Source organism: Pantherophis guttatus, chromosome 2 (genome assembly GCF_059756535.1).
Source record: "Pantherophis guttatus breed Tessera chromosome 2, ASM5975653v1, whole genome shotgun sequence".
Lineage (NCBI taxonomy): Eukaryota > Metazoa > Chordata > Lepidosauria > Squamata > Colubridae > Pantherophis > Pantherophis guttatus.
The window spans coordinates 188640317-188667864 of record NC_142064.1 but is presented as its reverse complement, the minus strand read 5'-3'; the positions used below and the strand labels follow the sequence as shown (position 1 = coordinate 188667864).

The following is a 27548-nucleotide window of genomic DNA, read 5'->3' as shown; positions in this document are numbered from 1 at the left end:
ATTGACCATAATGAGCGGGTACCACAGTATTCCAATAAGTAATCTACCTTCACAATTTGCTTTTTGGAAGCACACATAAATATACCCTTTTCTTTTTGTGGTTTCTTTCTTTTTTTTTTCAAGCACTCAGTTATTTAACCAGGTAAATGTATGTTTATGAGCGATACGGATAATGAGCCCTTATCTCTAGGCACAGGGTAGGCTTAGAAACCTGAACAATAGTCTTTGAAACCCCTTTCTTTCTTTCAATAGGGATCACTTGTTGTCCAATTCAGGGACAGGAAATATTTTAAAAAATATATACCATGCTTGTCCTGTAAGGTATCACTACCAACTCTGAAACTATTTAAGAAATGACATGTTTGAAATCTTGATCACCAACGGCTGCATTTCTTCAAAAGAAACAATTGTGTGATTTTTAATAATGATTGTTACTAGCATTAGTACATGCCTTTTGCACACCCACTTTTCTTTATTGCTTTGTGGCTGTTCTGTGAATGCACATAATATTTTTATTTACTAGTTGTAGTCAGGATGGAGGCCTTGATTTCGGAGGAAATGAATGCATCCAAAGTTCGTATTCTGTCTTTAGTTAAATAGCACACATGGATTTCAGGGACAGTGCGAACAGAAGAATGAAAATTTCTACAACCCTACAGTAGATCTGCTGCTGTCAAGGTCAAGTTAAGGTACTGAATTGTGTTGGATTGACATCAGCTCCAAGTCCCTTTAACTACTCAGTATGGAATATGGGTTTGCTATAGGAACAATTTCAATCTCATGAAATTATTTTAGAGTTGGGATTTTTTTTCCTGTGGAGGTTTTGGGTGATTCCCATTAGGATCTTTTATTCCTCAAGAATTAGTGCTCCCCAATTTTGGTTTTCCGCCTCCTCCACTTAGGATGAAATCTTGTGTAGATATGTAGTACCCACAGCCTAACCATAGTAGGAACATGATTTTAAAAAAGTATTCTAGTTAGCAGATAAGAAACTAAGTCAAATAAAAGGAAAAATGTTCTTTGCATAATTATTTAGCAGCCAAATGGTTCTTAATGAAAGGAATATATATTTCCCACCCAGTTTCATTTCTGAATGGAAAATTAGGAAAGAAAGAAAGAAAAAAATACAACAATGTTCAGTTTCTTACTCATGACTGGGTAAAATTAGGATAATTTAGTCATGTATGTTTACAAATTTGAGATCAGATTTTATAGCATTGCTATAGTAATTGCATGAAAGTTAGGGGTTTGAAGACGATATTTAAACCAAAAGATCAAATAAGAAGACCTGTGGCACATAAACCAAAGTGGCGGGGAGAGGGGGATAGATGTGCTCTTTTGTGTTCAATTTTGTGTTTATTTTGATCAGTTTATCATGTTTTGCCATCATATTTCTGAATTGCAGCATCAGTAGTTTCTTAAAGTAAGCGATATTTGGGGATCCTGAGTCATGAAATTCCTTGTTCACAGTCCATGCCATATGGCAGAGATTTATATCCTAGACTAATGATTATAATTTTGGTTACTTTGTTTCCTGGAGGAAGAAAACTGGGGTCAGCTAAGGTCTGCTGGGGGTGGCAGGGGTAGGCGGGAGTGCTGAGCAGCTAAAAATGGCTGACCCAGGGAGGAGATTAGTAGATTTGGGAGGGGGGGGAGTTACAACAGAGGAAGTTAAAGCAGGGCAGAAGAACATGACCATGAGATGCTGGAATAAATACAGGCCAGTCACCAATCTACCAAATGTGACTGTGGGGCACTAAGACGGCCAGAACTTCAAGCACCAGTCATAACTACCATTCATTCAGCATTGCAATTTCACTGAACAAATGGTCGTCATCCAAGGACTACCTGTATTTAATACAAGTATTACTTTCTCACACAAAGCAAGAATATTGTACATGATGTGGTCGGTTCCCCTCTATATAGTAAGATGAAATCAAGATTATACATAGATATAGCATTAATCTATTTACAACTAGTCCTCAAAGTTCCAGTCACTCACTGCAATACCCCCTCGTTCATGTTTGTTTATTTGATTTGTTTATTTGATTTGATTTGTATGTGATCACAATCTGGGCACTCTCGTGCTCAGCTCACAATTATGACATTGCAGGGAGCCACAGTTATATGATTGCCTTTTGCAACCTTTCCTGGTGGCTCCCCAGAAGCAAAGATAATGGGGAAGCCGACAAGAAAGGTCACAAGTTGCTTCAGTAAGTCACTTCTGCTTTTTCTGTCACATACAACATTCCCTCCCTGTGCTTCTATTCAGCCTGTGTGGTCGCTCGCGTGACTCATGCACGCCCTGCCCTGCCCACCACCCCACCCCACGGTTTCCCTCTACTCCTGCATGGCACCCTTCTGTTCCTTACCTGGGACTCCCATCTCTTTCTGTTTAACAAGTTGCACATCATGGAATTATGTTTTTTTTTAAATCAAATTTTATTGATTTCCCCCCCCACACACACACACACATTCAGCTGCATATTTTATGAACAAAGTATTGGCCAAAGTATTGGGGTTATGATGGCATCTAGGACTGCCTGGGATTGCTGTCACTAAGCAATGTGGATAGGTCTTCTCATGTTTAATGTCCATACCCATCCCAATTGCTATCATCATTTGAGGACTATCTGTATTTGTATTGAGCAGAATTAATTCTGCAACTTTTGGCTCTTTCATATCACCTGCAAAGTAAAGCTACTTTATTAAAATTTTTGGTCAAGTATTGCAATGGTGCCTTGCAAAGTTACTAAAAGTTTATGTGTAATGAGACTCCAGGTAAGGTAATTCTACATACTGTATATTACTACTTTAATATGATGTTGATCATCTTAGAACTTTACAAGACCCCAATCTAAAATTTTGTATTCTAAGTGGGCAAAGGATATTCCTTGCAAGCATGAAACATTGGTTTTTCTGCAGTTTTGGAACCAATTTTAAATACGCAGGATGAAATCCAGTCCTACATAGAAGATGGATGTCTGCATGGGAAACAATAGTTAAATAAGATTCCATGGATAACAAAAAGAGTTTCCTTAATTTATCCTAAGCAGAGACAATAGCAATGTCTACTTCATAGGATATAAGGATCGCTGAACTTTTAACAAGCAACTCCCTCAAAAATCATCAAAATTAGGCTCCTGGCCATTCCTAATGCCTTTTATCATGGTCTCTCATTATGATACAGTTTTCTCTCTTGAATCTGGGCCTTGGTGAGTAATATTTAATACTTAAATATTAAATGCCTAACACGTTCTTCATAATGTTAACATGATTAAATCAGGAGATTATGTTGGGTTTATTCCATAGGTAATTCTTTTAGATTACATTTCTAAGCTGTATCGGTCATTATAGGATCTGCAGTTGTCCTCCCCAATTTGTGTTGATACAATCTTCCTGTGATTTGTGTCCCAATCTTGGACGTGTGGAATCTTCTTCCTCTTCTTTGAGGTGTGTTTGATTCAACAACGTTAGATTACTCATTTCCCTTTCCAACAATGCCTTTTTGTCAAGAGAACAGAAAAACCTACATACTACCATCTTTGGAGGAAAATGCATGCTTCTAGAGTAAAAGACAATAGCAGCAGTTTCCAGATGAATGCTTTTTTGGTTTGTTTGCTAATAACCTAAAATTAGAAAGCCCTCTGCATTCTCCTTTAGCACAGAGCAACTTGTGTTTGAGTGATCATGGCACGTTCTTTCCATTAGGGGGCACAGATAGGCTTGCGTAGATGCTAAACACAATGTATGCATATACATTATTTACATACTCTGAACTGTAGTATCTCCTAAGTGGACACGGTCTGACTTGTTAGATGTGCTAGCATAACACAATTATGTAGTCATTCTTACATATGCACAGCACCATATGTGCAGCTCACACAGCCAAAGGCTTTTTGTTGCTGTGGTTGCTATTTTTATTTTTGCTTTTAAAATAATGGAGAAAGGAGGGTTGGCCATCAGCTTTTGATATGTTGATTATTTTCTCGTTTTACTTCAGCTAATGACTTGTTTATTTTTAAAGAAATTATTGGATTTATACAGCTGCCCATCTCACTTGCATGTGACTCTGGACAGCGTATACAGTTAAAACAAAACCGTGTAGTATAGAGGACCTGTATACTGCACAAGTCAAAAAGAGGGCTGTGAAAATATTTACAGACCTCTCGCATCCTGGATGTAAACTGTTTCAACTTCTGCCCTCAAAACGACGCTATAGAGCACTGCACCCCAGAACAACTAGACACAACAGTTTTTTCCCAAACGCCATCACTCTGCTAAACAAATAATTCCCTCAACACTGTCAAACTAGTTACTAAGTCTGCATTACTATTAATCTTCTCATTGTTCCTATCACCCATCTCCTCCCACTTATGACTGTATGACTGTAACCTTGTTGTTGGTATCCTTAAGATTTATATTGACTTTTTCCTAATATGATTTGATTGCTTATTTTTCCCTATGACTATCGTTAAGTGTTGTACCTTATGTTTCTTGACGAATGTATCTTTTCTTTTATGTACACTGAGAGCATATGCACAAGACAAATTCCTTGTGTGTCCAATCACACTTGGCCAATAAAGAATTCTATTCTAGTCTAGTCTAGTCTAGTCTAGTCTAGTCTAGTCTAGTCTAGTCTAGTCTAGTCTAGTCTAGTCTAGTCTAGTCTAGTCTAGTCTAGTCTATCAATACAGGGGCAGTTCTCAACCTACAACATTTAGTAACTGTTCCAAGTTACAATGGCACTGAAAAAAGAGACTTATGACTACTTTTCACACTTATGACCCTTGCAGCATCCCCATGGTCACATGATCAAATTTCTGGTGCTTGGCAATTGGTTCATATTTATGACAGTTGCAACGTCCCAGGGTCATGTGATCAGCTTTTGCGACCTTCTGATAAGTAAAGTCAATGGGGAAGCCAGATTCACTTAATGTTACTAATGTAACAACTGCAATGATTCATTTAACATCTGTGGCAAGAAAGTAAAATGGGGCAAAACTCACTTAGCAACTTAAATTTTCAGCTCAGTTGTGGTCATAAGTCAAAGACTGTCTGTAATTTAACCATTAAACAGTTAAAAACAGAATGACAGAAGACAGAAATGACTCTTATGAAGAAGTGGAAGGGCTTTCATTAAAATGTTGAAATGTATTTTGTTGACTGTTTGGATATTATTATAATTTCCATTTGAATCCGCATTTCTTTCATAGTTTTTCACAGCACTTGTCTAGGAAGGCAGTAGCCAAGCTCTATTGCCTTCCTGCCTGCTCTGTTTGTACCCTTTCTGGGAATATTTAGCTTGACAATGCTGAATTCAGGATAACCTTCCTTTGTCCAATCCAGCAGGGTTCTTCTTATCCTTCAAGGCAATAAATACATTTTCCCTGAACTCAAAAAAAGAAAAAGCCTTCCCACACTTTCCTTTTTCCATATTTAGTATTTGTAATTTCAGTTGACGTAAATCTAGGCTTAGGCTGTTCCACTTCAGCGCTCTTGTCATATTAATCTAATCTTACTTTTGTCAGTCACCGTCCCAGAAGAAATCTTTGTCCATTTTGTATACAGTTGCTGCTTTCTCCAAAGCTTGCCTGTTCAGATAATTTTCCATTTTTAAAAAATGCTGTACTTCAACAACTGCACCTGGGTATCCTGGCCAACCTCATTAAATCTGCTGAGTGTACCTTCTTCTGGAAGAGGAAATTAAAAAAGTACTCAGGTGAATGAGGTTACAGAGGTAGTGGTATAAATTCATTACCATCAAAAGAAAAGCTAAAGCAAGAGGGACATGAACATTCAGACCGGTCAAAGCGACATTTTTACTTTTTTAGTGGCTTAGAGAAATGGGACACCAGTAGTACCAGAAAACAAGATTATTGTACTGCAAATACTGTCACCAGGATATTGCAGCACATCATATGAACAAATTAATACACTGGCCATGAATTTCATGAAGTTTTTAAGAAGATGTTAGATAACCATTTGTCTGAAGTGGTGTAGGGTTTTCTGCCTAAGCAGGGGGTTGGACTAGAGGACCTCCAAGGTCCCTTCCAACTCTGTTATTCTATTCTTGGTTTTTTTTTCTTTGAAAATGTTTCACTTCTCATCCAAGAAGCTTATTCTATTCTATTCTATTCTATTCTATTCTATTCTATTCTATTCTATTCTATTCTATTCTATTCCATTCCATTCCATTCCATTCCATTCCATTCCCATTCCCATTCCCATTCCCATTCCCATTCCCATTCCTATTCTATTCTATTCTATTCTAAAGGCATGTGTGCACTCTGCATTTCTGAAGGATTTGCGTACTCTTCTAGGGACAACAAATGGTACACTTTTCAAGGTAAAGAGATTGCCTCCTTGCCCATTAATATTTCCAAATAATTGATATCATTTATTATTAATGACAAGAGATTTTCCAGATATTAATCAATATAGTCAATCCATGATCGATACAATAAAAGAGCCTTGGTGGCGCAGCAGACTAAAGTGCTGTTAAATAGCACCAACTGCCTGCAGTTACTGCAAGTTCAAATCTCACCAGGCTCAAGGTTGACTCAGCTTTCCATCCTTTCGAGGTACTGTAGGTAAAATGAGGACCCGGTTTGTGGGGGCAATAAGCTGACTTTGTATAAAAAAGAACACCACTTGGGGGGGGGGGCGAAAGCCCTACTAAGCAGGTATATACAGAAGTATGAAGGCTATTGCTTAACGCATTGTAAGCCGCCCTGAGTCTCCGGAGAAGACTCGAACCAAGACTCGATTCAAGATAAATCGAACCAATAAATAAATAAATAAATAAATAAATAGAAATAGAAATATTGAATTATTTCTTTGTGTTCATTTGTGGTATCATGTATTTGTCCCAAAAGTGTTTTTTTTTTTCTTTCAAAAGGCAACTGGACTTTGTTTTTCCTTGAGAACAATTCTCAAGGAAAGGTACAGTAACTAGAGAAGCGAGTCCAGTTATCTTTTGGAAAAAAAAAAAACCACGTTTGTGACAGCCATGACCTGGATGACTGAGAATCTCCATATTTGATTTCTGTATTCACAATTCTCACAAAGCAATGTGACAGTGCTAGCCCACCTCCTCCCACCTTAGCCTAGAATTAAGAGATGAGGAAAGTATTTTCATTGACAAATGGAAGAGGATAAAGATCAATATGCATATTTTGCATTGGATGTTGAGGAAAATAAATCTATCAAACGTATTAAATTGCTCTTTTTATCTTACTTGAAGGCTGATGGGGGAAAAAAATCAATGTATTGTAAAGCATGTAAGCAATTTAAAGCCATGTATTTGGTTTTAAAGGGGAGAGCATTGATTGAGATGAAACTAATTAAATTTAGGTGAAATTAATATTTAGGAGAAAGGAATAAATCTAATATTAGTACTTATATTATCTGAGAAGTCAACTTTTAATGACTAAATGGGGAAATAATCTTTTGTATGTATACAATTATATATACAATTACGATATTTGCATTCTTCTATTTAATGCAATTAATTGACTTTGGTATCCCTTTTGCTTTCTGATTTGGTTCCTTGGCAGTGAATGAAAATACATCTGTTCTGAGGCAATCCTGTTCATTTCCCTGCAGTTGCAAGTACGTTTCATTCTCTGAATTTTGCTGACCGTTGCTTCAGCACAGTGATTCTTCAAGTTAACGATGAGCCACTACATAAAAATTCAGAAAGTACAATTAAACACCTCCCTTCTTGTGTTTTCATCTTTTAGAGCCTGGGAATTTGTTTTTTTAAAACTGTTAAATGATAATGATAGTCGCATTTCTTTATGTCTTATGCCCCAAATTTAAGCCAAGATTATGGAGTCATCTATAATTTGAGGCAAAGCTGAGGTGACAACTAAACTCTGATGAAGATGGGAATGCAGAGGCTAATGTGGCAAGCAGGCTTTGACTAGTTTATTCTTGAAGGCCTTGCACATGTGTATTGGCCCTGCCTTCCAACGTGTATTGACAATCAGCAGGTGAGATTATGGTTATGGAATGTGAGAAAATGAGGCTGAGGCAGGGCTGGGTTCTACTTACCTTTACTACCGGTTCGCAACGGAATCGCGCGTGCTCGCGTGCACGCCTTGCTTCTGTGCATGTGCAGATGCTTCTGCGCATGCACAGATCGCTTCTGATGATGTCAGGGTCAAAGGACGGAGCCTCCCACCAGTTTTACTATTGGTTCTATAGAATCAGTCCAAACCGGGGGCAACTGACCATTGGGCTGAAGCAATGAACAGACAATGGCTGGTGAACATGGGGAAAGCTTCAAAGGATTATTTGTTGGACATCCATTGATCAGCAATGGGAGATTCTATTTTGAGCAATTGTTGCTTTGCAAAACTGCTCTAAAAGAGACTAATGGGTAGCTTTCATTTTCACATTCATGAAGCATGTAGAGACAGACATGGGCAGGACATTGTTGCTTTCGTTAGAATGATTTTGTGCTAAAACCGTTCTTTCATTTTTTTAAAAAATTGACTTGCAAAATTCACTCAGTCCTAGTTTTCATTTTTTATCTGCCCTGTACTACTTATTCCATTGCTTTCTTTGATTCTATATTTCTCTGAGGTAGAGGTTACGGTCTTTCTTGAATAGACCCCCTACGTAAAGCAAGTTTGGCCATGAACTACAACTTATTTTTTAAAAAACTGTTCTAATCTGGTCAAGAATGCTCTTCTGGTGCCAAATTATGAGCTACTTTTTTTATGATGAGGATACTTTCCCACAAGAAAACTGGAAAGAAGCCATCAGCTCCTTTCACACTGTCCATTTCCTCGAATTCCACAGGAAGACAGAGAAATCCATATAAAACTTAGGCATCATGTTGTCTTCTGGTTCCTATAAAGTGTATTTTAAAAGATATCCGTGATATTTTTTTATCTAGTAAAAAGAAGGCAGTTATTGCTTGTAAGCAATTCTATTACTCAGAAAACTATAGTTATTTCACCTAAAATTGCTTGGTATCTGACTCCAATGGTTATAATATTTTAATAGAAATAGTTTCCAGTGTTCAGTTACCATTTTCAATTTTTTTGTTCCAATACAGCTATCAGTAGCAGATAACATGAAGCTATGAGTTGGCCAAACACACTCCAAAGTTTGCATTTGCTTCAAAAGTAGGATGTGTAATGAATTTATTGAAAGATATCATTACCAAATCTAATGTATCAGTTATTATGGAAGTTATTATGGAAGGAGTCTTTTCATTTACTTGACTTAATGGCCTTGGGTTGGATTGTATTGGATTGAACTTGATTGGACTGGACTAGACTGGACTGGTACTAATAAAGGAGAATATTTGTAGCTCAGAGTTGAAATGGGGATTCTTGGTGGTCTCTGAGTTTGATTATTGGTTATTTTCTTGCAGACATTTCATTTCCAAACTAGGTAACATCATCAGTGCTAGTAGACTAGATTGGATTGTACTACACTACACTGTGTTACACTGGATCAGAAATAGTGCTGTTCCATCAGAAATAAAATTATCTGGATCAGTAGAGCCACTAAGTTTAAAAGATATTAGTAAATGAAGCAGAGGACTGTTGAGGGTAAAGAGGCGTGAAAGTTTTCAAAAGAAATGGCATCAAACCCATGCAGGTACATAATCCAGCTTTCAGCTCAGGTCTATCTAAAATGGCTCCCATACAACTGCTAACTTTGTGTAGAAACCATTTTGTAGAATTGAGGTTGCAGTGAGTGATAGTGATGTAGGAACAAATAACTGGAACAGGGCTTAATTTCCTTTGTACATGTGAATTATTTCTCATGATATGGAGACAATTGGTACCATATAGTAAGAAGCAATCCATACTGTGTCTAATTTGAAAGCACTATATAATTATTGTCTGTTGAGATGTTTCCGTGGAGTTTACAAGAAAGAATCATGGGCGTGTCTAGATATGCATTATGTGTACAGTGATAATGAGGGTGTGCAAAATCCAAGGTGCTAAACAGAGCAAAGAGCTTGATGGTATGAAGAGTATTTTTCTGTAAGTTGATTTGCCTGAGATAAGAATTTAGTGAGTTAAATATTATTCAGAACTGAATAGCTCAGTTTTGGGCACATATTTACATATTGCTTTCATAGCGAAATGTTTGAATGCAGGCCAAACCAAGAACAGTGATAAGAAACTCAACTGCAGTTTCTGGCCTCTGTTAACATGGAATGTGCAACATTTGTAAATTTCTATTTGAGTCATTTTTATTTTTTTTAAAATAAACTTGTGCCAAAACACTCCTAGGGAGCAATATATATGCACCTTAAATCATTGAATGAATTATCTTTTGCTGAGCTGACATCCCATGAGCTCTCCAATAGCTAACTCAGCATACGTAGAATTAACTATTACATTGTTAGCTCTGATTTGGTGATCGTTCTGGTATTTCGAAAATGCGTTCTCCCTTTGGAAAGGAAAATTCCTCTGACTTTAGCATATGCCACAGCATATGCTAAAGTGAGAGGAATTTTGAAAAAGGAGCCCAAAACTCTGCGGAGAAACTGTCAGTGACATTCTAATTTCTCAAATTCAATGAGTCTCTTTCTAAGATATCTAAGCCTGGGCGAAAGATGGAAAGTCCAGGTTGATTTTCAATAGTCTCAACGTGCTTCCCAGGTTCCTTAATGCTTCCCAGGTTCCCAGGTTCCTTAATAGTTTTTTTGTTGTTAAAACCCACTTATATAGGAATGTTGTAAAATTATCTAGATACAGTCCAGTTTGTCTATTCTGTATTTGTTGCAGCTGTGAGTGAATGAATGACTGTAGGTATAACCAAAGGAAGTGAAGCGTTCCTTCTCTTGCAACATTTTAATCAGTCTGTCAGCAGTTCCTATAAACAGATTCTACTTTGTGTGATAAAATCAAGGACTTAAATAAAACTTATGTGCAAAAACCACAGTAATAGAATGATATGCTGGCATTTTTCTTCTAGATGAGGTAACAGACAGTAAAGCAAGTACATCCTTAAGTAATGGCGAACATTTTAATGTGCGCCATTAAAGACCACAAAGACAGGAATGGATGGGTTTTCCATGTTTCAAATTCCTGTATCCTCCGCATTCTGCCAGGGGATAGCTCAGCTGTTGCACAGAGCAATGTGGTAGCCTCAGGCAGCAAGTCAATTCTTAGTTTAATTTTTTACTACTGTATTCTTCTCCACCCCAAGGGAGAGCAGCTTGCAGGATTTCTTTTCTTTTCATTTCGTTTCTGCCTCAGGTGTTAAAATGCTTTGGGTTTGGCAAGGTTATTGTGCTCCTCTGGATGGGAGAAGGCTTGGGTACATATTTTACAAGCAGAAAGCCCCGAGTTAATTTTCTTTACCATCTCTCCGTAGGGCTGCAAATTGACTGGACGCTTGGATAATCATCCCCATTAGGGCAGATAATATGGAGCTGAAAGGCTGTGTTTAACACACATGTCCTGTTTCTCTTTGGGAACTTTTCTAATTAATTTGAAATTTGACATGTGCAAGTCCTTCCAGGTTTTCGGCCTCCTCCCCTTCCAGTAAAACATGCCCATGAGTAATTAATGCTGAAGGAATTTTGTAGATTCACTCCAGTCCAAACAAGCCATGGAACTTGTTAGGATTTCATTTAAGCCACGACTCATTGTGGCTGCAGATTACTGAAAGAAACAGACCTAAATCCTAGGATTGAAGATCCTATTGCACATGAAGGATCACATTTTCAAACTATTTCTTATGTTTAAATAGGGGGAGACTTCTTGAACTTCTAAGTGCTCATGTCTACAATATCTTATTTATGTCCTGAGCACATGAAACAATTCTGGTTTTCTCTTGGCACAGCTTGTCTCTGTATGCATTTCTCAGCTGATATTTTTAAGGACTTGAAAAAAAGAAATTACAGTAAGACCAGTATGTTTTCCATTAGCTAAATCAACGTGGTTTATGAATATGTACCACAGCTTATATCTGTGAATCTGTCTGCATAGGAAAAAAATTCTCTGCGGTGTTTTTAGCTTTTCATCTCAGTTATTTCTCAATCTAGCAAATGTATACTTGGAGGGGAGGGGGGATGTCTTTAATTTGTATTCTGGTGGTGGTCGAATTTGATTGGGAGTGAGCTTTCTGTTGTTGCTTTATTCCATTTAGAGTCACCTGCCAACTTATTTGTTTATCAAAAACAAATCTCTCTGGGTTTCCAGCATGCAAGGCTCATTTACCCATAAATGTAAACAGGAAATCATTTTCACATGCGATGAATTGTGACCCAGACAATACTCCCTTTTTTTCCTGAACGTAGTACCACAGCAGGTTGTTGCAAAGATTGCTAATTGTAGAAAAACAGGACCAATATTTTCTGGTAACCAGTGAGGGATACTTGTAATAAAAGAGATGGGCAGGGGGAGCTGAGGAGAATGCATGAGTTACAGGCTAAAATGAGATGGCCATGGGCCTTGGGATCTACTTGCCAAAGGCAGCAGGAAAGCATCTTCTTAGAACATAGGTGGGTAGCTATGACCCCTTTATGACCTGTGGACTTCAACTCCCAAAATTCCTGAGCCGGTTATACTGGCTCAGGAATTCTGGGAATTGAAGTCCATGGGTCATAAAGGGGCCATAGTTGCCCATCCATGTCTTTGCGTATAACAGGAGAATGGAATGCTAGGAAGGCTTGTTTGGGAGTAGGTCTGAGGGTGAGACAGAGAGACTCCAATGAAACAAGATGCCAACCTTTAAATAATCTCGCAATTTTTCCATTTGGGGATTTTCTCTAGTTCCACAGATTTTTCAGGGCCCTCATTATTGCTGGGTCATGCCTTCAAAGAGGGGTATTTGTTGGTGCTGTGCTTTTCTGTGTCTTGATAAGTTGTTTGGTTCTGTCTTGCAGCCCTCAGAATCCAAGTCCAACGTCACCCCTTTCACCGTCCTGGCCCATGTTCTCCGCACCATCCAGCCCTTTGCCCACCTCCTCCACGTCCAGCGATTCATCCCCCATCAGGTCTGTGGCACATTTGTGGTTTTGCTTCGTTTGATTCCTTTGCTGCTGCTACTGCTGGGCTGCTGCTTTGACATTTTAAGTTGATCTGCTTTTTACCACTGCCTTCCCAAAACTCTGCATTAGGCTAACCTTTTTTTTTTTTTTTTTGGTTTGCAATCTTTCACAGCTTCAAAGGAGGGAAATTTTAATATTCCATGACACCCCTTCTTCTTCAGGGGTTTAATGACTTGAGTAATGTTGCTATGCCTCCTTAAATGTTCCAGTTATCCCAGCTGCAGTATTGCTGTGGAAGAGAAGTAAGGTAGCTGAGTTTCTGTTTTACTTTTGTCAATTTTTTGAATTTTGATACTTGTTCTTCAACAGGTAAGTTTTCATTACCACTCCCTGGAAAGGAAGTATAATAGATAAAAGTGAAGGCATTTTTAAAAATCCGGCCCTAGGCTGCCAATCTGGTTTTCCTCTCTTCTCTTTTGGTACATGGATGAAAATAGCTTCAGGAATTTGTCAGTGGAAACTACTTGTGCCATGCAAGACTTGAAAATGTTGATACCCCCACACATATAACATGGAGCATTATAACATGATGCATTGTTCATAGGAAAAAAGCAAGTCAACCTTTTACATTTAATCAGGTTTGGTTAAATAGAACACAATTATTTGATAAAGCCAAGCAAGTTCATTGTGTTTTGGGGCATTGTGTATTCTCAGTTGTTATTTCATTCTGCGTATTTGCACAGTTGAGAATTTTAATTATCTTTCCAAAGGAATTGGTTCACTTATGTCAGAAATAGCATCCACTGCCTTTGTTGCGAAATTCCACCGGCTGTCCCTTTTGCACCAGGGGTGGGTTCTAAAATTTTTTACTACCGGTTTTGTGGGCGTGGCTTATTTTGTGGGCATGGCTTCATGGTCATGTGACAATTATTTAGGATTTAGCAGAGGTACTGGTCTACCAGGCTTTTAACTGCTTGCAGAGCTGTACCAATCTACCCATTTATTTTTGCAGGCACTGATCTACTCATGTATTTTTGCAGGCACTGATCTACTCATGTATTTTTGCAGGCACTAGTCTACCCATTTATTTTTGCAGACACTGATCTACTCATGTATTTTTGCAGGCACCGGTCTACTCATTTGTTTTCTTTTAACACTGATCAGCTGTAGGGCGGCCCTTTGAAGCCCCGCAGCAAGAGTTTAAACAGGTTTTTTCCCTCTAGTCATCAGCTGGCAGCAATAGATTGGGGGTGGGGCCAAATAAAAGGTAAGAATAATGCGGGGGTGGGGGGGCAGAACCGGTTCGGTGACATCATATTGTCACCGCTACCGGCTCGGTGGAACTGGGCCAAACCGGGAGGAACCCACCCACCACTGTTTTGCACCCTCATAATCATAGTTCTGGATGATTTTATGCAAAATCAAGGGCCTTGATAGTACAGGGGTTTAGTGCACCCTGTCATTAACATAGCTGCCTGCAATTTCTGCTGGTTCGAATCTCTCCAAGGCTCAAGGTTGACTCAGCCTTCCATCCTTTCTAAGGTAGGTGAAATGAGGACCCAGTTTGTGGGGGCAATAAGCTGACTTTGTATAAAATATACAAAAGAATGAAGGCTATTGCTTAACGCATTGTAAGCCGCCCTGAGTCTCCGGAGAAGGGCGGCATATAAATCAAATAAAAACAAAAAACAAAAAACAAAAAACAAAAATACACAACTCCTTTCCCACAGTCAACTGCTCAGGGAAAATTAACTGGGACCATAAGACTATGTGCGAAAGTTTGAGAAAAAGTAACAAAAAATACATCAATAACGACAAAACCAAAATGAATTAATATATACAGTACTGTGATGATGAAGTATTTGCTTAATTAAGAGGTCTGAATCAGTGCATTTTAATTCATCCCTACAAATGTTGATCCTGTTGGAAACATTTGTATCAATTTCAAAGCAATCACCTTTTTTTTGTGATAGAAACACACAGTATTGTGGTATAATTTTGAAGTTTGGCAACTCATTCTGACAAATCCAGTATCTTCTTGATGACTACTGGCAGAGCCGGGGCAGGGATGGTACAACTATTTTTACCCTCCATCCCTTCTCGAAGACTTTTGGTACCATTGTTCATGATTCCTTCTGGACTATCTATAGGGACTAGAAGAGAGGGATGGTTCTCCTTCTTTTCCCACAGCTGGTCCCAAAACAGATAGCAGCACCACAGAGGTGGATCTTTGCACAGCTTTTACAATCACTCATACTTTGTCAGACATCTAGATCGGCACAAAAACAACAGAATATGATTGCCTGCATTGAAGTTTGTTCCAAAGAAACAGCTAGTACAAGTATTAAAAGATGCCAATACCGTAATAACAAATATAAGCACCTGATCACACTTCAAGAAACAAACCAACTAATGTACAGCACGGCTGCAATTATAACTGAATACCTGGAATGCAAAATCAACAAACAAGAAAAATAAAATCTATATTTTGTTGTAATATCTCTGTAAAATAAATTGAAAACTTCTTTGTATTCATTCTTTTTGATTCTTTCTTTCTACACTTTCACTTTTTTCTATTCTTTCCTGTTTCTGCATTTTTATTAGTTTGTGTTAGTTTTTCATGTTTTGTGAAACTTATTTTAAAAATTATATTAAAAAAGCAGAGAGACAGGAAAATAAAACAAAATAAAATAAAATCCAGAGAGTGCACCACCAAAATGAAGATCAAACTGGAAAATTAAGATTCGGCATGCTAAGGTCAGATGCAAGTAAGCTAGAACAGATGAAAGAAAAGAATCTGAAGAACAAGGGGGAAAAATTCTGATCAAGAAATATCACCTAGAAACAAGGAAGCTTAAGGAAGCACTGGAAATAATAAAGCAGCAAATAACAACTGTAGGCAAGGAGATCAGCAGATTCAAAGCTCGCCTTGCACATTATAAGCAGAATCTCCAATTTCCGTTGAATCAGAAACATTTTTTTGTTAATCCTTCAATAGAAAGACTGCAAAGAACCAGTCAACCCCTAACAAAGAAAGAACAGTGCAGTTCTGTCCGCAACTAGCAGATAACCTTCCAAAAATACAAGAATGCAGGTTGATTAAAGGATAGGGATACAAATAAAAAAAGAAGCCGAAATGTAAGAACTCGTAATAACAGTAGAAATAGTGGAGAAAAGGAAAGGAAGATCAAAATTTGGTCAGCAACAGATGAAGGTGAACTGCATGTTTTGGAGATGAAATAGCCGACTGGTCTACACCAACTTGTTGCCAAATCCTTTAACATACTGCAAGGATGTGAAACTGAGGATCGGTTAACATCTGGCAAAACCAACCTGATAATGAAAGGTCCAACAGAAGTGGTCAGCAACTATAGCTGGTCCTCAACTTACAACCACAATTGAGCCCAAAATTTCTAAGTGAGACAGTTGTTAAGGGAATTTTGCCCATTTTATGACCTTTCTTGCCATAGTTGTTAAGTGAATCACTGCAGATGTTAAGTTAGTATCACGGTTCTTAAGTGAATCTGGCATTTCCATTGACTTTGCTTAGTCAGAAGGTTACAAAAGATGACCACATGGCCCTAGGCCATGATAAATATGAATCAGTTGCCAAGCATCTCAATTTTGATCACATGACTATGGGGATGTGTCAATGGTCGTAAGTGTGAAAAACGGTCATAAGTCACTTTTTTCAGTGCTGTTGTAACTTCAAACGGTTACTAAATGAAATGTTGTAAGTCAAGGACTATTTGTACAGGCCAATTACCTAATTACCGACAACTTCAACTTCAAATAATAATGCAATTTGGTGGAATTTTGCATTGCCTATTGCAAGTCCCAGAAGAAATCACATTTATTCTTCTACTCAAAAATAAAAGAGAGGGAAAGAAAGAGAGTCTGTTTCTGATTAAAACTCCATCATAAAGCATCACTAATACAAACTCAGACTAAATTGAAGATTAAGATTGCAGCCTTAAGTACCTGGATGTAAGATTGTTATTCAGAATTACTTATTCCTGACTCCATTTTAAATTTAAAAGCAGATATGTTCAGGCAGCTAAATGTATTGAATTAAAAATGCAAATCCCTCCTACTGAAAAAGAGCTATGGTTAAAATGCTAACATGAAATGGTACCCCGTTAAAAATGGGGGGGGGAGAGAAGCCATTATATTCTATTTGATTATTCCTTCATCTGTTGACTTCCTGTGTGTTTAGCCATCATGAGCTGCAAGGAACTTAGAAAGCCCTTCACAGCGATCTTGGGAACAGAGCATCTCAGAGCAATACTTCTTTACCTTCTCCATCCATCATTCCACTTTCTCTGAGCCTGTGCGAAGTGCAGTTTGCAACTGTGTAATTAAAGATATTTTAATTTGCTCTGGATGAAGGCTGAGTATATAATCTCTAGGATTTGGCACTGATTGTAAAAAGTGGAAGATTTTTTCAAAAAAAAAAAAAAGCTCCGTATGTGATTTTTCTTTGGATTATTGTATGATGAAGACGATGAGCATTAAGCATCAGGGTTAACATAATCTGTGGATCCCAATCTGAATTTCTCTGCAATCTGACTATAAATCCTATCTCTCTGGGAGGCTGATTGATTATGTGGGCTGGTGGGGTGGTAAATTGATTACTTCATGAAAATTGCACAGAGAGGGCATGCATATTCTAGTGACTCAGTTTATAAACAAATAAACCATTTATCAACATCAAGCCTCTTATGCTTTTATTCTGATGTAGGAATGGGGAGGCGGGGAGAAGCACATTTGCAGCTCTTCTCCAAACTGTACAAGGTCACATGGCCGAAACTCGACTGAGTGCTTTCTTGGCCAAATGCCATGCTTAAAGGCAAAAATTAAAACAAAGGCCTCATTTGAAAGATCCGGGGCTCCTTCCCGTCCTTGATCATCCAATCCGGGCTTTGAAGGGCAGCACAGCATAAAAGAAGGGGGCACTGAAGTTGCAGAGCATTAAGATCCTGCAAAAGTCCAAAATTGGACCATGAATTGAAGGCTATTTTGGCAATGCCTCTATTTCAACTTGTTTTAATTATCGGAGAATGCTCTATGCTTGCCTGCGTTTTCCTGGGTTCCTTCCCATCTTCTAAAAAGTTACACATTTTCCTGGAGGGAGTGGGGCCTGGACTGTTTTCTGTCCACCCTCACTGCTTTCTTGTCTTTGGACCTGCTCGGTTGAGGGTTGAACAAGCTTCCTGATTAAATTGATCTGACTGTCTTTGCGGCTTTCTCTTCTTTTGCAAAGCTAAGCAAAACAGTCAAACTATCTACTGTTGCGACTCAGGTAACATTTAGAATTGTAAATCCAAGTGTGGGGATAGAGGGAAAACTGGCAAGTGAAAATGGCAAGGCATTTGATGCTTGAAGGGTTCATATGTCTCATTTTTATATCACCTTTTTCCTTGTTTGAAAAGAAGGTAACTTGCATTGCTTGGAAATATTTGTAGATTGTGTCCATCATTTTTCATTTTGAGCTCAGGTGTTACATTTTATTTTATTCTGAACAATGAGTTTTTCCTTGCCAATGCAACTTTCCACAGTGAAGAAATGGTCCCTTTTGAAATTCTGTCCCTGACTTTGACGCTCTAAAAATGCTGCAAGAAGACGACAGAAAGACAGAAAGAGGATGGTCTGGTTCTAGTTGTTGAGCAACTCTGAATAGGTTTCTTTTCTGCCATTCCTTTGATTTGGAATCCCAGAGTGCCCACCTGCTATAATTTTGCTGCAGCTTTCCATTCCTGCATTCGGTCAAACAAATTTTTCCCCTCGGTTGGCAGGCTGTGCACAAGTGATTGTGTGCTTTAAGACATCAGGTTTCTGTTAAATCAATGGAAAATACATCAGTTAAATGTAAGATCGTTTACATCTTAATGCATTTTTTTTAAAAAAAAATCACCTGACTTGCAATACAATTAATTGCAGGAATTGCTTGGTTCATCCTAATCCTGATAATCTGCTTCAAAATGCCAACATAGACTTGCATTGAACATGCTTTTGCACTTTGGCACGTTCTTTAAAGTGCACATAAAATTTGCTGGCAAAGATAGCGATCATTATCAGGATTCTTGCAGACAAAGAATGGAAGTGAAACCCTTTTTTTCACTACCCCAAGCTTGATGAACGTTTCTTCTCTGAAGCCACTATTTGCAAGGGGGGAAAAAATCACCAGTTAGAAACTCCTCAGATAGGAGTTTCATGCCACTGAAAAAAATCCAGCTTTATAGTATTGTCATTAAGAGTAGTAAGAATTAACCCCACACATTCATCCTATTCCACTGATGCTACTTGCAGGCACAAATGCATTTCATATGAAAATAAACATTTCAGGCCATATCTAGCAAAACTGTGAGGGCGTATCCAAAAACCACTGCTAAATATCGTCTCAAACAAGACACTCTCACAACGCTATTCAGGTCCCTTTGTGTGAGTGGGAAGATAGCGTACTGCGCATGTGAATAATTTTTCCAGAAGATGTTTCCTTTTATTTAACCATGCTATCATCTTTGCCTTCCTTTATTTAAAGCTCTTGATAGAACAATTGAGGTTCAGTTTACTAAAAGTTAAGAGGCCGGCATTGTTGGACGATTTAACAAACATCTGTTGCAGATCTTCTCATTTGGTTCAGGATAAAGCTGGCCTGGTATTTTCTGATATTAATTATACTGCTGTCCAGGTCATCTGGTTTTGTCTTTACACATTTCTCAGCAGGGGATTTTCAAAGACTGTAAAGGAGCTCAAATTTAAATACCATATTTTCCATTAGCAAAAAAACAAAAAAAAAAAAACAAAAAAAAAACACCGTCTCCATGCCACAATCACTAATGCATATGGCTTTTCTACAATGAGAGGGGGGGTGGGGAGTAAGTAAGCAAAGAACTAAAACTAATTAAAGAAATTCCTAGAGAAAAATAGACAAAGGGATGGAGTATCACCAATCCATGGAAACTAGGAGTAACAGCCCATTCTTTTTCTCTTCTTTTAGCCTCTATGCCCTGGGATCAATTAGAATAATTGTGCCTGATCTGCCAACTCATCTCCTTTTGAAATCCATATATTACAGTTCAAGTTTTTTTTAGAAAAGAGAAAACAATCTTTTCTCTCCTTTCTTAGTTAACAAAAATAGTCTTCAATAAAGGTTAGGGTCCATCCCGAAGGAACAGGAAGGCAAGTCTAAATGTTTCAATTTACGATCCTATGATTAGGAGTCATAACGCTACTGAGTCCAGTCTGGCATCCTATTCATTGCAAGAATCTAAACTAAAATATTTTGATAGTGGTCTCCTGCCTTAAATACTGAGTTAGTCTTCCTTGGCATAACTGAAAAGTCCAGTTTTCATAGGCCTTTGATTCTCCAAGAATAATGCATTAAGGAAAAAAGCAGAGAAAAATTTGTTTTTTCCAAACTTCTCTTTATGCCACTTTCCCATTGGCAAAATTGGTACTAATCAACAGATTTATGGATTAGGCATTCAGCTTTGAGCAGAAGACTGCTGGAATTTTCACTGTCTGAAGAAAAAAATGCAAAGACATCAGGTTTTGCACCTGATGTTTCCAGTTGTTGGAGATGTAACAAAACAAATACTGAATGTTCCCTTGTCTATATACCTCTAACATAAGGAGCTCACCACGCTAATTTGGGGGGGGGGGAGTTCTATTTTTTATAATGGATTTGTCAAGTGTTCCCTTCTAGCAATGCTTTTTTTATTTATCGGTTCCAAACCTTAGCTGTAGAGTTAGATTTATGGATGCATTATTCTATGGCATTGGAGTCCCAATTCCTAATGCTGATAATAGCTTATAATGAAATAAATTGTTTGGGACCCACCTAAATGAAGGAGCATTCCTTTTCATATTGGGCTCCCAAAAAACTCTAAAATCTTCTCTTGAGGGCAGTGGTGGGTTGCCCCCGGTTTGGACCGGTTCTATAGAACTCATAGTAAAACTGGCGGGAGGCTCCGCCCACTGACCCTGACGTTATGAGAAGCGATCAGAAGCAAGGCGCGTGTGTGTGTGAAGCAAGCGCACACGCGCGAGCCCATTGTGAATCAGTAGTAAAGGTAAGTAGAACCCACCCCTGCTTGAGGGCCTTCCCAGCTGTCCTCATCCAGGGGACATTTATGCCATTCCCAAGGAAAGATTTTTTTAGGGGGTATCATTCCATCTTGGAAATATACTTTCCAGATATTATCTTAAGGCCTACCATGTAGTATTTTTATGTATGCAATGAAGAGCTTTTTATCCATGCAGACCTGTTAAGAGTTGCTTTAACATTTTACATCTTTAATGTGATTTTGGGATTTTATGGTTTATGTATTACCTTATTATTGGTGATTGCTTGACTATGTGGTAACAGATCAGTGGTTATTTTTAGCAACTGTAAACAGTATATAGAGTTCCTCTGTCCTATCCACAACCTGGTCCTTCAAGTCTTCCACTGATGCACCCATCACCACTATAACTTAGGTCATTCTACTTTGCTGCTTGTCTGGCTCCTTCTTCTCTTTCCTTCCAGTTTTCCCAGTACCAGAGCTTTCTCCAGAGACTTGGGTCTTTGCATAATATGTCCAAAGTAGGATAATTTGGGCCTGGTTATTTGTGCCTCAATAAGAACACTGCATGGTGTGTGTTTTTTAAATGATCCCTTTGTTTGTTCTCATGCCTATCCATGGTGTTCTCAAGAGTCTTCTCTAACAATTTTCTCCAAAAAAACCCACCACCCACTACCAATTGCAGCCAGCCTGAAGATCTATATGCTTCATGAACCAGAAGGAGAGCTGAAAAAATATCTACAGACCCCTCACATCCTGGACATAAACTGTTTCAACTTCTCCCCTCAGGATGCTGCTGGCATTGCATGCCAAAACAATTAGACAGAAAGATGGTTTTTCCCCTCATGCCATCACTCTGCTAAACACCCTAATTCCCACAGGACTGTCTTATGCCTAAAGATATTTATCCACACAACAGGCTGGATTATTATTATTATCCTTCTCATCTTTCTCATCTTCTCATCTTTTCTCATCTTTCCTACTATTTCCTCCTGTTGTTTGTATGTACCCTGAGAGCTTATGTACCAGAGACAAATTCCTTATATGTCCAATCACAGATGGCCAGTAAAGGATTCTATTCTAATACTTGACTTCCAAAGCATCAATTCTCTTTCCATCCTGTTTCATCAAAGTCATGATTTTTTCATGATAGTTTTCATACAATGTACAGGTAAAAATTGTTTACATTACTTATGCTGTTCTGGTCTTTGTAGGTAAAGACACATCAAGGCCCATGAATATCTTTTCCAAGGCCATCATGGTTACTCTGCCAAGTACTACTAGTCTGTAGTCTATTTCTCAACTGGTTGTTGTTGTTTTTTACTGATCCTAAAACACAGAAGGTACCTACCACTACAGTATAAATATTGGTACTCCTGATTTTTATCCTACATGTGCTTTATTTTCTACTGGGACTGTTGTATGTTGTTTTTATGCTGTTTTTATAAGTTCTGTATTTTTAGATGATGTATTGAGAACTGTTATTGGACTTTGTTAAATAAATAAATAGTCAACCTATGGCTCTCTGGACAGCCTTACTGGCTTCTATTTCATAACAGCTTCAGTTAAAGGATGCAATTAAAAATCTACAGCAAATATGAATAAGGTATCTAAAAGACTAAGATAACATAATTCAAGAAATGACCAAAAAACCTGTGTTTATCAGATCTTCAATTCAAGGCCTTCGCAGTATTGAGAAGCTGTTTGTACCAGAATTTAGCTGCATTAGTTTCAGTCAAGCCACTGACTAATATTTTTTTTTAATCAGCAATTCTACTCCAAAGAACAAAGAATAATTGGTTTTCCCGGTATTCTGTGTCTGATTTGCCTTTCATATTTTTTCTAACATTCTCTGAGGTGCTATTGCTCATTCTGTTGGGCAACAGTATGAGTGCCTCAATCTCAAACATCGCAGATAAGTCTAAGCAGAATTTCCAAAATGGTGAAATGTGGTTTGAAGAGGAAGTAATTTGCCTCTTTTAGCTTGTTATCTCAAATATTCTTCATTTTCCCCACCTCTCACTGGTGTTTCCCTTCAGGTCTGCATTTTGCTAGTTGGCAAGTTTGACATCCATATCAAATATTTGCCAAAAAAAAAACATTGAGAAACGTTTGTGTCTGCACACGTAAACATGTATCAGTTTATCTTTATTCTAATTTTTAAAATTATTACTGTTTTCACAGTTCTCCATTCCGCAAAGCTAGAGCCTTGTATGCTTGTAAAGCAGAACATCACTCAGAGCTGTCCTTCACTGCAGGGACCGTATTTGATAATGGTGAGTATCAGAGTAGAGTTGTTACCTTCAGTGGAATGAAAATCATGGAAAAGTGATTTTAAGTGATCCCAAAGGTGTTTTTTCAAGAGGCAACTGGACTTTCTGGTTTTTCTTTGAAGATGTTTCGCTTCTCATCCAAGAAGCTTCTTCAGCTTTGACTGGGCGGTGGGGAATGAAAGGATTTATATTCCTTGCAGACAACTTGTAAAAAGAATGCAAATGACCAGCACGGAGTATAAATTCTTCTATTCCCAACATCCAGTCAGAGCTGAAGAAGCTTCTTGGATGAGAAGCGAAACCTCTTCAAAGAAAAACCAGAAAGTCCAGTTGCCTCTTGAAAAAGTACCTTTGAGACAACCATGATCTAGATGACTGAGAATCTCCATAGACATTTGATTTTAAGGGATGGAAGACAAGTGCAACATGCTAAAATCTTGTGCTTCGCATCACACAATGTAACCCAAGATTTGATCCTATCAGAACTGGTGATAAAGAAAAAAAATTGAACTTCCTTGCTTTCTGAGAAATTGCACGAGCACTGACACTGCTATTTTCAGTCTGAACTTTTGTTACTGAAAGCTAGTTAGTTTCTTTTTTAAGGATAAATGCTGAGTTGAACTCACTAGAGAGAAAGTTTCTGGGGATGAAGGGAGGCATTCAGTATAGAGAGATGGAGACCCAGAATATGCAGCATTTCATTTCTGAACATTTGGAAACTCCAGCCAAATGCATATTTTTAGAGGAGCTTTTCCAACACCATGGATCATAATGCAAGTTACATTTAGTAATGTTCATGGAATTATAGATTTGTGAAGGCCATAAAATCCGATCCTCTATTGAATGCTGGATCCATAACGTAGGATAAAATGACAGCAGCCAAAACAATTAGCCTTCCAGCCTTAGTTCAAACCCTGCCAATGAAATAGAGCCCACCACCTCTTGAATCAAATGGTCTCACAATCAACAGCCTCAGCCATGAGGGAATGCTTAAAAAGAAGTGGTGGACAACCTATCGAATTCACAACTGCTTTTTTAGTGTAGCCTCGAGTGTTATAATACGGTTGGGATTTTCTGCACAATTTCCCATCCTAGATATACTTTTGTGGAAGGAAGGCATACATGGGGCTGCACCAGGGGTGAAATGCTACCGGTTCGCTCAGGTTCGTGCAAACCGGTAGTGATAAAAACTACCGGTTTGGGCGAACTGGTAGTGATAAAAACTACCAGTTTGGGCGAATCAGTAGTTTAAAAAAGCTACCGGTTCCTTTGAACCAGTATTTCCGATGATCAGCTGTGCAGCGGGGTTTAGCTTTAGGATTTCCTGCTTTCTAGCAAAGCTAAATTGCACTGCACAGCTGATTCTTCCCCCCCCCCCCCGTTCTACTTATCTTCCCAAGCCTCCTTTTGGCACATACTGTGCATGCATGTATGTGCTCAGAGTGTGCATTTGGTGCGCATGCAGCACATGTTTGGCATGCAGTGCGCATGTGTGGCCAGCAAACAGGTAGCAAATTGGTTCAGATTTCACCACTGGGCTGCACCGCTCATATCGTGAGCCACAGAGGAAGCATGGGATGAAACGTATATCTCTTGCTTGCAATGCAAACATTTTTAGTCAGGAAAGTCAAATGAACCCTGTGAGAAGTTAGAAGCAGCAGCTGGTAGAGGTCAGAGCTGTAGCCAGCAATTCATGAAGACAGAGCTGAATTTGCAGTAATGTAAGATTCCTGGTTTTGTCTTTGGTCTGACCCCCTTCCTTCAGTTCCCTAATCAGCCATAAATGCACAATTCCCAGAGGAACACACTAAGAACCAAGGAAAAGGAGATGGATTTGAGAGCACATGGTTCTCAGGCATCTCCAACTTCATAGATTTTTGGAAGACTATCCACATTTATGAAATATACTTGTTACAGATACACATACAGAACACACATACAAACAGACACAGAGGAGGAGAGAATGATTTAAGTTATATATTATGTATTATATATTATATGTTATATATCTATATCTATCTATCTATCTATATCTATATCATATATATATATATATATATATGTAGGTCTTTGGTTATTCGGGTCTTCTCCCACCCAAACCAAAGACCTACATACAAACACCCGCGAAAACCTGAGAAAACATACATACATACATACATACATACATACATACATACATACATATATATATATATATATATATATATATATTCTTAAGTGGTCACATGATTTTCATCTTGTTAATACTTTAAAATGGTTTTATAAGATACAAATACTGTTTCTTTGTTTCACTCTTACATAGTTCAATGTCTAAATCTCAGAAAGAAGTGCTCCTTTGTTTTGCTTGGTTAGCTATAAGAAGTACTTGGCTACCTTTACAAAGAATGGAAAATAACCTAGGTTCAATATTGAAACAAAATGTTTAATATTTACGCAACTAAGTTCAGTTCTCATTCTGAAAAGGGTTCTTTTGAGCGCGTGATTTTTCCTCAATTTCTTTCCTTTTATATATACGTACAGTATGCCAGATAGAATGAAATAGAAACAATGTACAGATTAGGATAGAAAATAAGAAAAGAATGCAGTTTGGAAGTAATCTTGTCAGAATCTATCTCATAATCAAGGATTTACTGAAATGAAATCATAATTTCCATTTGCTAGTCTCATATTGTGTGTGTGTGTGTGTGTGTGTGTGTGTGTGTGTGTGTGTGTGTGTACCCTCCCCCCCAATGTTTTTGTTAGACATTTCTGCAAATTAATATATATCTGTGTATGTGTATATGTGTGTGTGTGTAGAAAAGTCTAACAAATACATTGGGGAGAGGGTGGGATTACCATTAGAATCATCATAAATGTTAAGAGAATGTTTGCTTCATGGACTGGATGGAAGTGAGATACTGTTAACACATTAGGGTAATTGGTCCTAATTCACTCCTGGGTCCAAAATGTGATTCAAGAAACAGAATTCTGTCCTCACTGGACACATTCTGTTTTGTTTCATTACAAGAAAACCCTCCTCATCTTGCCTCCATTATTCAACTGTTAAAAGCGATTGGAATCAAATCATTCTGTTATTGCCACAATTATACATTGTGTATTTACAATGTATATTTATTGTATATTTACAGAGTATATTTATTATATATAATTATACATTGTATAACTATAAATAATTATAAGGAGATAAAGAGACAATAGCACAATTGTATTATTGTCTGTTTGTATCTTCCCTTCTGATTAGCCTATAGTTCAGATTTTTTTTTGAGCCCAAGATTACAAGAAACATTATGACATAACCATAAAGAACCCACTCTAAAAAGAGGTAGTAATAGGCTAGCGTATTAAAGAAGTTCAGAGGAATTACATTCCTCTCCCTAATCTCCAGCTTGAAATTTCTTGGCCACCACCTTTGATGACAGCTGTCCAAGTATCTCTCAAGAAAAGATCACAGCCTTTTATGTAATTCCAGTGTGACTTGTCACAAGGACTTTTATTTTGATTAATCTTTTGATTTCTGCATTTGCTTACACCATAATAATGCCTGAAAACTCTTGTCCCCATAATCTTGCTACCTTCTTCTAAATGCTGATCTCAGGATCACTTGAATCTGAGGACAAATGTATTGATTATTGAAGCCACTTCTCCTCCAATGAGCCTTACCAAAGTATTTAAGCACCATGGGGGTGCAATGGTTAGAATGCAGTATTGAAGTCTAATTCTGTCAATTGCCAGCAGTTTGATTCTCACCAGTTCAATCTTCCATCCTTCCGAGGTCGGTAACATGAGGACCCAGATTGTTGGGGGTAATTGCTGATTCTGTAAACCGCTCAGAGAGGGCGGTAAAGCACTATGAAGCGGTATATAAGTCTAAGTGCTATTGCTATTTAAGATAAGCAAGCACCAAAGGTTTTTAAAATGCTCTCCTAGCCCATATATTTTCTGGTTTTATAAATCTCAAACTATTCTGAACCAGCCTTATTCTGGTTCTAAGCTAGTAGATTGTTATACAGCAAGGTTGTAAAATATGCATGATTTTAAAATTAAGTGTAGATGTTGTAGGAAACATTATCTGTAAAAAGAAGAAACAATTCTTCCAGAAAGTTAAGGATTAGCCTGTTATTGACTTTATTGACCTATCTGACTCTTGAAAGTTGGGAGTATTCAAAAGATTTTTGAAAGAGAAATCCAGGCTAATTTATCAAGAATAGACAGTGTGTTTAATTTACAAAATGC

At 37.9% G+C, this 27548-nt stretch overlaps 1 protein-coding gene across 3 annotated transcripts in view; it reads left to right on the top strand.

Annotated features, from left to right (window-relative positions):
- Positions 1 to 27548, top strand: part of ARHGAP26 (Rho GTPase activating protein 26) — a 266010-nt gene that overhangs the window by 222300 nt on the left and 16162 nt on the right. For 2 of the 3 annotated variants that reach the window (XR_009621680.2, XM_034404901.3), the window contains exons 21-22: positions 12872 to 12982; positions 23227 to 23318. Coding sequence is in view for 2 of the 3 variants with exons in the window: in XM_034404901.3 (XP_034260792.1) it covers positions 12872 to 12982; positions 23227 to 23318 (203 nt within the window). In the remaining variant the exon portion in view is untranslated. The remainder of the gene's footprint in view (positions 1 to 12871; positions 12983 to 23226; positions 23319 to 27548) is intronic. The other variant, XM_034404907.3, reaches the window with a different exon arrangement.